This window comes from Lutra lutra, chromosome 8 (genome assembly GCF_902655055.1).
Source record: "Lutra lutra chromosome 8, mLutLut1.2, whole genome shotgun sequence".
NCBI classification, from domain to species: domain Eukaryota; kingdom Metazoa; phylum Chordata; class Mammalia; order Carnivora; family Mustelidae; genus Lutra; species Lutra lutra.
In genome coordinates, this window is record NC_062285.1 from 11,743,479 (window position 1) to 11,755,814 (window position 12,336).

Here is a 12,336-nt window from a genome sequence, read left to right on the forward strand (position 1 = left end):
ATGCTCAAATACTTCTGGTCATGGTGAAGTCATTATCTCTCAAGGCTGCTTATTCTATCTGGCATAGCTGTGGATAAATAATACATTGGTTACCAAAGTCTCCCAGCCCAAGAATGCCTTCAATCCAAGCTAAGTCTGGGGAGGAGTTTTTAACTTCTATAGTTGGCATGAACAGTTATCTTAAGGATTATGATAACGATGGTGGTGATGGAAGAGGATAGTTAACAATTCTATAATAACATTTATATTTGCCACCACTTTATGACTTGCCAGTAACAAATAAGAAACAGCCTCTGTTTTCTAAGGATCTTGCATATTAAATTGTACTGTTAGAATATACTTTCACATTGATTGGTGTCAGAGAAATTAAATGAGGTGACCAAAATCTCATACCTCATAGGTCATGGATATTAAGCTTGAATCCAGGTCTCTGGACTCTAAGCTTATTGTTTTTACTACTACACCATGATATCTTATGATGAAACACATTTAAAATGAAAGGGTGTGTTACTTACTGTATTTGCTAGTTTGGACAATAAAGGGACAACTCCGTGATCTGTAATTACAGCTAAATTTTCTTGATCTTTTGCTATATTGGTAATAGCAGCACATACACTTGCCAAAACTTCTTTATTATCTGATTTCAGCAAGTTGACAACAAGTTCCAAACCACCAACAAAGGAACGAACCATTTCTCCAGCATCCTAGAGAAAATTAAAAACAAAAGATGTCATCAAAAAGAATTTTATGATCAGCATTTTTTTTTAAGCAAAAAGTAACGATAAGGCTATGAGGTACACCTTTGGCATAAAAAACAAATTCAGTTTATTTATTATATATGATTTCTATGTATGTATATGTATACATGCACAATTCAGTTTCAACAGATATTTACTGAACAACTATTATGTGAGAGTTACTATGCTAACTGCTGGGAATATAGAAATTAGTAAAATACAGTTGTCTTATTATTTGTTGTAGTTCTGTTTTATAAAGTCATCACAAAAACTGAATTAGTAAATACTAAACCACTATTTCTAGGGGAAATGCATCATTAGGTTCCTGTGAGCCTCTGGTCACAAATTTGTCAACTGATCAATATATAACCTTGTTTTATGTGTGTTTTTGCTTAAAGATGTCTTGTCTCAAATAATGTTAATTCATTAACATTGAACTCATAGACACCATACTATAAGTCATGCCTAAAGAGGGTTTATCTAACACACGAACTTAGGAACACTAGAGAGCACTTGGGTACTACATGCGGGCACCATGTCAAACAGTGAAATCACCAACAAAACCCACAAAGATATGAAAAATTGGTTTTAAGTAGACTACGGAGTGGATGCTTGTTAATAATATGAGAGCTAAAACAATAGAGTGTCATCTCTTTCAGCCCCAGCTGAGAACATGCATTTTGGGTGACTCAAATTTTTCATCTCTGTGTGCATGTTCAAGAATGACCACAGAGGTGCTGTGAATATTGATTTGGGGATGACAAAGATTTTAGCAAGTAGGCAAAAATTCCCAAACCAAATACATGAAGAATATGGATTGATTGTGTATACTCTTTTGTGATTATGTTCCTTGCAACCCAGTGGGCAGTGGGGGCATTAAGAAATATGTATAATGGGGACACCTGGGTGGCCCAGTCTGTTAAGTGACAGACTTAGTTTTGGCTCGGGTCATGATCTCAGGGTCATGAGATAAAGCCCTGCATTGTACTCCACACTCCACACTCAGTGGGTAGTCTCTCAAAGTTTCTCTCCCTGTGCCCCTCCTCCCATTCTCTCTCTGAAATAAATAAATAAATCTTAAAAATAAAGAAATACATATAATGAACAGCACTAAGAGGAAAGATTCAAGGACGGCCCCCCAAGAGGATGTTTGTAAACGAAGTCTAAAAGGTGAGGAGTTACCAGTGTGAAGGGGGTTCAGGGTGGAGGAATCATCATGAAACAGACCTGAGAATGAGAGGAGGGAACTTTTTTTTCCTTTCTTAGTGCAGAGTAGCATAAATAAGAAAGGGAGAATAGGAGAAAATGAGACTTACTGAGATCTTGATGGGTCTTCACTGCATGCCTTAGTAGAAAGTATGGAGTTAATTTTTTTTAATGTTTTTTTTAAAGATTTTATTTATTTGACAGAGAGAGATCACAAGTAGACGGAGAGGCAGGCAGAGAGAGAGAGGGAAGCAGGCTTCCTGCTGAGCAGAGAGCCCGATGTGGGACTCGATCCCAGGACCCTGAGATCATGACCTGAGCCGAAGGCAGCGGTTTAACCCACTGAGCCACCCAGGCGCCCCAGTATGGAGTTAATTTTAAGGGCACAAGAAAGCCACTGAAAAGGTTTAAATGGGGGGGGGGGTGGAGGAGAAGGGGATTTTATCGATTTTGTATGAACATAGATCTCTCAGAATTGGATTTGAGTTTGGGGCAAAGCCTGGTGCTGGGAACTTGGAGGCTATTTCATGAAGTTCAGATAAGAGGTGGTAGAAGTTTGGAAGGAGGTTTCGGTCTAGACCTGGAGGAAAGGGTGTGGATTTGTGTGCGCTGCCTGGAGAAGATAAGGACCAGTGACTCAATGATGATTCCCCTGTTTCTGGCTTGACCTAATGGCGCTAATGTTGGAAAGACAGGGTGTTCTTTTGTTTTCTTGGGGTGAGAAAGGATGGTACTTGATATCAGAAACCCAATTTGGATGAAGTGCCTGCAAAACCTTTATGTGGAGACAGCCAGAAGGAAGTCAGCTGGATATATGTGTTTGGAGCTCAGGAAAGGAAACCAGGATGGAGTCATAGATTTGGAAGTCACCAGCATAAAGACTGTAACTGAAGTAATGCATGTGAGAGGTTGCCAGAGCCGCAAGTGTGGGCAGGAAAGGAATTTGTCAGAGGAACCTGAAGACAGATTGTTGCTCAGAAATCCTCACCTCCCCTAATGTATGATGGTGGCTGGTGATGTCCAATTATTTGGCTCCATAGCTTTCTCAAGTAACAAAAATTAATGTCTTTTGAATGCTAATTATATCTTGGACACTTCACATAAATTGTTAGATATTATTTCCATTTTATATTTAAAAAACTGAGGTTTCAAAGATGTTGAACCACATAGACTGTATCCCTCAACGGGCCATGTTATAGTAAACTTAGTGAACTTTATAATCATAAATCTGAACATCTCATCCCCATAACCTCCAAATTCTTCCACTGCTCTCCCCTGCCCTTAGGATAAAATCCAAACTCCACATGATGTTTGTGCCCCTGGCTTCCTTGTCTCAACTTCTATGCCTTGATCCCCCTTCTCTAACCACACACACAAGCCCTAAGACAGGGTCTCCCCACCCCCAACCCTGGAGTTAATAACCAGAATCCCGACACTCATTCTCTGAGAATATGGTTCATTAAGTCTGGGGTAGGGCCTATAATTTTTTTTTTTTAATTTAAAAATCTCTCCTGTGATTCTAAACTTCAACCAGTATTGGGAACATTGCTTATGCATCAGTCCTTCAAGTTCATGTCCTCAAACATGCCACTTGCAGATCTCCATGTCTTTGCATATAGGTTTTTGGTCTATTTTCCCACTAGTTTGGGACTTTCCATGTGGTCTCAGCTACTGGCTAAGGTACGATTCCCTTTAAGGAGCTTTCTTGAACTTTGAGTGTGGGTTGAGCTGTTCTATATTATAGTACTTCCTACTGTCTGCCATAGTTGCTTATTTATTTGCCTTTGACTTAGAACATATGTTCCAGGAGGGCAGGGACACTTTTCTGTCTTGTTTATTGTTGTATGCCCAGTTTCTGTGAAAGTTTCTATGCCAGTTTCTAGAAACGACACTGACTTTTGTAATCTCACAGCTACAAAAGGAAGCTTTTGCCAAGGACATACCAAACCAAACCAAACCAAAGTTCTAGTGAATGGTGAATGATAGACTCCAGGCAGGTTCATCCCAAATATAAGTAGAAAGCATCTTCTCCACAACACGCTTCCTCTCCTACTTGCTACGGGAAGTATGTGAGCAATATTACTGGCCCTTGCTCTCAGTATCACATTTAAATACAATATCTGCTAAGACAAACTTTTATATTCTAATGTATTAATAAAATTATTTTGAAAATATTTGCCATTTTCCCTAAAATCCTACAATAAAGCTTTTTATATAAAACAAAAGGAATGATACTTTCAATTGTATTCTACATTCCACCTTACTACACTTCTGTACACTAGGATGCAACCAAATCAAAGGATTGAAAGAGTTAATCTATTAACCTTCAGTCAAATAGCCCACATAATTTAGTCCAAAAGGCCCTTTTGAAGCACTTAGTGCTTAGCTGCTTAGCGGTAGTTGTTGTAGTACTCTTTCCATGTTGTAGATGAGGAAAATCTTAGAGAAATAAATTAATATGTGACAAGTGAAATGAAAAATGGCAGAGAAGAATCCGAATCCATGTCTGTCTGACCCCGAAGCCACTCTACAATACTGAAATTACGTGAATCCCGACCACACACTCAGCCCAGGTGAAATAAAATTCATAATCCTAACCATATCCTTGGTCCAGATGCACATGGAAACTCAAAGGGAAAAAAATTGGCTTTTAGAATTTCAGGGAACTTCAAAATGTAGCCCCTGAACTCCACTTTTCAGATGACGTTATTTGTGTCAGTAAGCTGTCAGTTATGGAATTAGAAAACAAATTCTTTTTCTCAAGAAAGACTGGAGAAATTGCAGGAAGATGATGGTGGCATATTCTTTGAATCTTCCTAAGAAAACAGAGAAATTAGTGGCAGCAAAATAAAAACACAGAAATGCTAGGTGACAAGTTATCTTTATGGACCCTCAAGTACAAACAGATTGGGACAAACTACCAAAGCTACATGGTCTAAGAAATCAGAAGACTGCAGAGAGAAGGCAGAATGACTTGTGAAGGCTGTAGAACCAGGGAACTCAGTCTGCCATTAGGTCTCCCTGGAAAGTTCTGGAAAGCTCAGGAATAGCACAATGGACTTACCAGGCTCTGATTAATGGATAAGACCAAAATGCCCCCAGGTTTGACAGTGCTGGAGCATTCTATGGTCTGAGTTCTCTGCATTTGCAGTACTACCAACTGAAGGCTCCTTCTGGGTTGAAGCCTCATACCAAAGAGAAACTCCTGGGAGTTGCATCCAAACAGAACAAGGCAAGGACAATGGGATGAAGGAATGATAGAGTCGAGGTAAAAAGAGAGGACAGGAGCAAAGGAGTCTGAGTCTACTCTCCATCCTTGGGAAAATAACAGAAATGGGATCTTGAGAAGCATGAAATTAGAAATGAAACTCTGGCCCACATCTCCCTCCTAAAACAACATGAGAACTTATTTCACTTAAAAATGAGCAAAAGAAAAAGACCATGGTCAATTTCTTTTTTTTTTTTTAAAGATTTTATTTATTTGTCAGAGAGAGAGAGGAGAGTGAGCGAGCACAGGCAGACAGAATGGCAGGCAGAGGCAGAGGGAGAAGCAGGCTCCCCGCCAAGCAAGGAGCCCGATGCGGGACTCGATCCCAGGACGCTGGGATCATGACCTGAGCCGAAGGCAGCTGCTTAACCAACTGAGCCACCCAGGCGTCCCGACCATGGTCAATTTCTATTTAGAATTATTATAAGAGAAAGAATTAGCTGAAAGAAGATCTCCGAAGCAATGGAAAGAAAATATCAATTAGAATTATCAAAGCTCGTAAGTTAAGTGATTAATCAAGAAAAAAAAAAAACCCCAGTTTTTAAAGGCAGGTGAAACCCATCCACAAAGAATTAGAAATGGAAGAAAAATTCATTTTGAAAATGAAGAGCAAATTAGAAGTACAAAAAGGAGCATACATAATGGGTAATATCTTTAAATAGGATATGTGAAGAATCTGAAATGATGGGGAGAAAGCTAACAAAAAATTCAAAGACTAGGCAGAGAAAATAGCATACATATAGTGAGTTCTTAAGAAGGAAACAAAGCAATATAATAGAGCAAAATTTTAAAGCTATGATTCAAAACTCTCTCCTGAAATAAATAAAACCTGAGAGTATATTTAAAAGTCACCCTATATACCTGGGGAAATAGGCCCAAGAATGTGCTAACATAGAGAAATATTCTAGTACAACTGCTGGACATTAATAAAAAAGAAAAAAATTATTTGCTCATCTAGGCAAAAAGACCAAGTTACTTGTCAGGGAAAGGATAAGATATTATCTTAAGCCTTTTCAGCAGCAGTGTTTTTATGCAGAGGGAAAGGGAATAATGTATGTAAGCAACCTCAAGAGAAAATGTGAATCAATGTTCTAGTATCCAGCTCAAATGACCTTCAACTATAAAACTGTTATAAACATGGAAGACTCCAGGGGATGTGTTAACACAGGCCCTTCTGAGAAATCGACTCAAAATTGACTGTCAGCTCTCCAAAGAGACTAGAAAGACATCAACAAAAGGATGGCAGATTTCCTAAAATGCCCTTCTGGCTTCATTTCCTTCTGGATGAGGTTTAAATCATTAGTATGATTGAAGTATTTTCCCAGTTTGGCTCAACCTTACCCTCTGGTCATATTTCACATTGTACCCTCTCCCCATTTTTAAAAAGATTTTATTTATTTATTGAAAGAGAGAGAATGAGAGAGAGAGGGAGAGCATAGAAGGGGCAGGGTCAGAGGGAGAAGAAGACTCCCTGCCAAGCAGGGAGCCCGATGCGGGACTGGATCCTGGGACTCCAGGATCATGAGCTGAGCTGAAGGCAGTGGCTTAACCAATTGAGCCACCCAGACACCCCCACTGTAATTTTTATATAAATTATATTGCAGCCCCTAAGATTACTGGTATTCCCTAAAGTGCCATGTTGTTGTACATCTTTGGCTACATCATTTTCTTTACCTGGGTGCCCTTCTAAACTTCTAGAAATTCCTACTTAGTCCTGAACTGACTCCTTTTAATAGTAGCTTAAATAACATTTCCTCCATAAAATCCACCTCCCTCCCCTTTTCAGTATAGTTCACTCCCTCCCCTGCATATTCCTATAGATGTTTTTCTCCAAAATTCATTCCCTCAATCTCTCATATTTGTCAAGGCTTGATTTTGTTTGGGTGTCTAACTCTCACACAGAAGCACCTGCAAAAAGTGCTTCTATATCCCAGAGGTAAAACTCGACTGGCTTAAGCCTATCACAGAAGTCTCATTCCCTCTACCATTGTTTGTTTAGCGGTGGGCTAGATATGGCCCAGTGATGGCCAGAGAGTTCTGAGATGATGTCTCCTAGGAATTTTCTAGAAGTTTTAAGGACTAATCACAGGACACACTGATAATGGCAGAGCAGAAAGAGGAAAACAGCCTGGGGTCTTTGATGACATTGTTGAGCTATTGAATCAACTGGGCCCAAAATCTGCTTTGTCCATTTAAAACCAAAGGCAACCTGTAGCCACATTTTCATTCTATTGTAATTGTTTTCTACTGGGTCCTTTCCCTATGAATTTGTAAGCTCTTCAAGAACAGAGCCGCCTGGTCTTGTTCTTTGACTCTTATTTGGAATATGGTCTGGTGTCTGTTACACAGTAGACTCCAATAAATGTTTGCTGAATTGTGAAAAAGTAAAAGTAATGAGGGGACTATGACTTTAAGATCCTTGGCCACAGTCCCAAGTGCTAAAAAAAAAAAAGCATTAATTATGTATTAATAATGTAACTATGTAAAAGAAATATAAATGGGTAAGGCCAATTCAACCCCATAGTCTAGTGACTTCCTGGTTGTCTCACTGCTTTATCAGTAGAGACAGTGAGTCACAGCACTGGGGACGTACTGGGAGAAGTAACAAAAGTGATCACATCTGCTTCTGCTCCAAGAACTTCCTAAGGTGCATGGTATGAGATAGAGGAAGCCAAAGTCGCAATGAGATCATGGGCATGGCTCACCGAGGTCTTGTAATGTTTACAATCTGGGACAGTGAAATGTTAGACTCAAGCCCACGGTTCCTGCCAAAGTTTGTTTATTCGTTTGGAAGGTGAGACATCTCTCTCTCTCTCTTTTAACTTTTTAGATTTAAAGATTCTAAACCATGACATCTTGCCTCACATAGTTTCTATGGAAAGGGAGACAGTATATTTGAGGATGGAAAAAGTAATTATTCTGCCAAAACTGTCTTTCACTAATGCTAAACGACTGGGCAAATTCAACACATTTTCCACCTTCTCACATATCTTAAAAACTAGTCTTTGCCAATTTGCCACTGGTACGATACTGGTTGTGCACAATTCAAATTTTCATCTTTAATGCAAAAACCCCAGATAGAATAATAATAGTAATAATAATGACAACAGCCTAGCGTTTTACAGTTTACAAAGGCCTTCCACATAGGTATCTCTTCAGATCCTCACACCTCTGCCTTTGGGAAGCATGAAATCCCCATTTTACAGATGGGAAGGGTCAAGGTTTATAAATAATTAATAACAACACTAAAAAGTAACCTTATGTTGCCCGATTTCTCATTTTCGCTCTATACTGTGTGCTTAGACTTGGAAGTGCCAACAATTCTATTTACCAGGTTAGACCTAGTTTATAAACAGAAGACTCTTCACAATTTAGAGAGTGAATAATTCCAAAGAGATGAAGCTATTTTGCCAATGACAGTTCATGAGACAAACAAAAACAGTAACTGAGAGAGAGAATATGAAGCACCTTTATACTGTTATTCAAGTAAAGCTGGAATGGGTGAATAAGTAGGAAAATGTGTCACATTCAAATTAACCAAAATCAAGTCAAATACACAAAATAGGACCAAAAATGTAAAGTAACAAAATACTTTTGGTTAAAATTCAACTAATAGGAAAATATTAGGCCTTATTTACAGATTGATGAATAAAACAGAAAATTGGATGTTTTGGCATAGAGCAATTAAACTAATGGGTATGAAATTCCTTCTTTTGCCTCCAGCGAGAAGAACTGACAGTTTTCTGATGAGGTGAGATATACATAATGCAACTTTAAAGCACATACAAGGCAAGCGTAACATGACTTAAGAACAAAAATTTTTAACCAGAAGGGCTATAAAAACAGTTTTGTGCCATACAGAGACCATACAATGCATAATAGAGTATTTGAAAAAGATTTAAATTTAGCACATTGCATATAAAAAATTCCAAAAATGCTACATTCACATTGGAACAGCATGTCAGAGAAACCAAAACTGAACTGGCAAATCTTATCCTAAAAGTATATTTGTTCTATCAAATGCTTTTAAAATTCTAAATACAACATATATACAGAAGAATAGACTGTTTGTCTGGCTCTATCACAGTAAGATCCTTGTTCTGTTTCTAGGAGTTAAGTCCCACAGCTTAAAACAAATTACTGATTTAGAACTATCTTACATTTTCAAATGTAGTTCTTCAAAAATCAGAGTTAGGATATCATTTATTACCTTTTTCATTCTGAACTGAAGGAAAAGTAAATTAATTTCAGGTAAAATAAATGAATCAGTACTCATAGTGTAGACTTACATAGGTGAAAATGCATTGTACTTTGAGGGTAGCTTTATCAAATTAAATCACAAAAAATAAAGAGAATAGATGTAATGGTTCTGATTTTCTTTACTTCTCTAGCCTAATTTAAGATAATTTTATTAGGCATCATAGAGAACTGTGATTTTTCCATTTTACTATGTCTTGTGTTGATACTGTTTTAGATACAATATTCTGTTAATGGGGAGGTCTAAATAGTGAGAAACTATTGTGTACCCAGAGGTTTAGAGAGTTAATTAAATGACATTCTTAACCAATGATGTCTTTTTTTTTTAAAGATTTTATTTTTTTGACAGAGAAAACAGCAAGAGAAGGAGCACAAGCAGGGTGAGTGTAAAAGGGAGAAGAATGCTGCCACCGAGTAGGGAGCCCGATGCGGGGCTCGATCCCAGGACCCTGGGATCATGACCTGAGGAAGAAGGCTGATGCTTAATGACAGAACCACCCAGTTGCCCCACCAATGCTGTCTTTGAAAAAAGCGTATAAATAGTACAAGGAGCTGAACAAATGTAAGTCATTTTATTATGAAATAGCTATTACATAGATCTGCGTGTGCCTATATCTATGCATATGTGTATATATATTGAATTTTTTTTTTGAATTGTTGGCCTACTCTTTTCATCTCATGGGTACAAGTCTGTGATTCATCAGTCTTACACAATTCATAGCACTCACTACAGCACATACTTTCCCAATCAATGTCCATGATCCAGCCACCCTATCCCTTTTACCCACCTCCACTCCAGCAACCCTCATTTTGTTTCCTGACATTAAAAGTCTCTTATGATTTGTCTGCCTCTCTGGTTTTGTCTTATTTCATTTTCCCCTCCCTTCCCCTATGATCCTGTCTTGTCTCTCCAATTCCTCGTACAGTGAGGTCATACTATAGTTGTCTTTTTCTGATTGACTTATTTCATTCAGCGTAATACCCTCTAGTTCCATACACATCATTGCAAATGACAAAATTTCATTTTTTGATGATGGCATAATACTGATTAGCTATTGTGAACATTGCTTTTATAAACATTGCATGCATGCACCCCTTCAGTTCACTACATTTGTATCTTTGGGGTGAATACCCAGCAATTGCTGGGTCATAGGTAGTAATATTTTCGACTTTTTGAGGAATTTCCATACTGTTTTCCAGAGTGTCTGCACCAGCTTGCATTCCCAACAACAGTGTAGGAGGGTTGCCATTTCTCCACATCCTGGAAAACAGCTGTCATTTCCACAATTGTTAATTTTAGATCTTCTGATTGGTGTGAGGTGGTATCTCACTGTGGTTTTGATTTGTATTTCCCTGATGCTGAGTGATGTTGAGCACTTTGTCACCTATCTGTTTGCCATTTGGATGACTTCTTTGCAGAGATGTCTGTTCATGTCTTCTGCCCATTTCCTGATTGGATTATTTGTTCTTTGGGTGTTGAGATTGATAAGTTCTTTATAGATTTTGGATATTAGCCCTTTATCTGATATGTCGTTTGCAAATATCTTCTCCCATTCTGTCAGTTGTCTTTTGGTTTTGTTGACTGTTTCCTTTGCTGTGCAAAAGCTTTTGATCTTGATGAAGTCCCAGTAGTTCATTTTTGCCCTTGCTCCCCTTGCCTTTGGTGATATTTCTAGGAAGAAGTTACTGAGGCTGAGGTTGAAGAGTTTGCTGCCTATGTTGTCCTCAAGGATTTTGACAAATTCCTGTCTCACATTGAGGTCTTTCTTCCATTTTGAGTCTATTTTTGTGTGTGGTGTAAGGAAATGATCCAGTTTCATTATTCTTCATGAAGCTGTCCAATTTTTCCAACACCATTTGTTGAAGAGACTTTTTTCTATTGCATATTCTTCCCTGCTTTGTTGAAGACTAGTTGACCACAGAATTGAGGGTCCATTTCTGGGCTCTCTATTCTGTTCCATTGATCTGCATATCTGTTTTTGTGGCAGTACCATACTGTCTTGATGATTACAGCTTTGTAGTAGAGCTTGGAGTCTGGAACAGCAATGCCACAGCTTTGGTTTTCTTTTTCAACATTCTTCTAACCATTCGGGGTCTTTTCTGGTTCCAAACAAATTTTAGGATTATGTGTTCCATTCCTTTGAAAAAAGTTGATGGTGTTTTGATAGGGATTGCAATAAGTGTATAGATTGCTCTATGTAGCATAAACATTTTCACAATATTGATTCTTCCAATGGAATGTTTTTCCATTTCTTTGTATCTTCCTCAGTTTCCTTCATGAGTATTCTACAGTTTTCTGTGTACAGATTCTTTGCCTCTTTGGTTAGGCTTATTGCTAGGTATCTTATTGTTTGGGGTGCAATTTAAATGGGATCAACTCCTTAATTTCTCTTTCTTCTCTCTTGCTCTTGGTGTATAGAAATGCAACTGCTTTCTGTGCATTGATTTTATATCCTGACATTTTAATGAATTCCTGTATGAGTTCTAGCAGTTTTGGAGTGGAGTCTTTTGGGTTTTCCACATAAAGTATCATATCATCTGCAAAGAGTGAGAGTTTGTCTTCTTTGCTGATTCAGATGCCTTTTATTTCTTTTTGTTGTCTGATTGCTGAGGCTAGGACTTCTAGTACTATGTTGAATAGCAGTGGTGAGAGTGGCCATCCCTGCCTTAAGGGAAAAGCTATCAGTTTTTCTGATATTTGCTGTGGGTTTTTCATAGATGGCTTTTATGATATTGAGGTATGTATACTTTAACCCTACACTCTGAAGAGTTTTGATCAAGAAAGAATGCTGTACTTTGTCAGATGTTTTTTCTGCATCTATTCAGAGTATCATATGGTTCTTTTCTTTCTTTATTAATATATTGTAT

At 38.1% G+C, this 12,336-nt stretch overlaps 1 protein-coding gene across 2 annotated transcripts in view; it reads right to left on the bottom strand.

The window, feature by feature from the left end:
* Positions 1 to 12,336, bottom strand: part of ODAD2 (outer dynein arm docking complex subunit 2) — a 204,830-nt gene that overhangs the window by 66,845 nt on the left and 125,649 nt on the right. For both annotated transcript variants that reach the window (XM_047743313.1, XM_047743314.1), the window contains one exon: positions 516 to 704. In XM_047743313.1, coding sequence (XP_047599269.1) covers positions 516 to 704 — 189 coding nt within the window. The remainder of the gene's footprint in view (positions 1 to 515; positions 705 to 12,336) is intronic.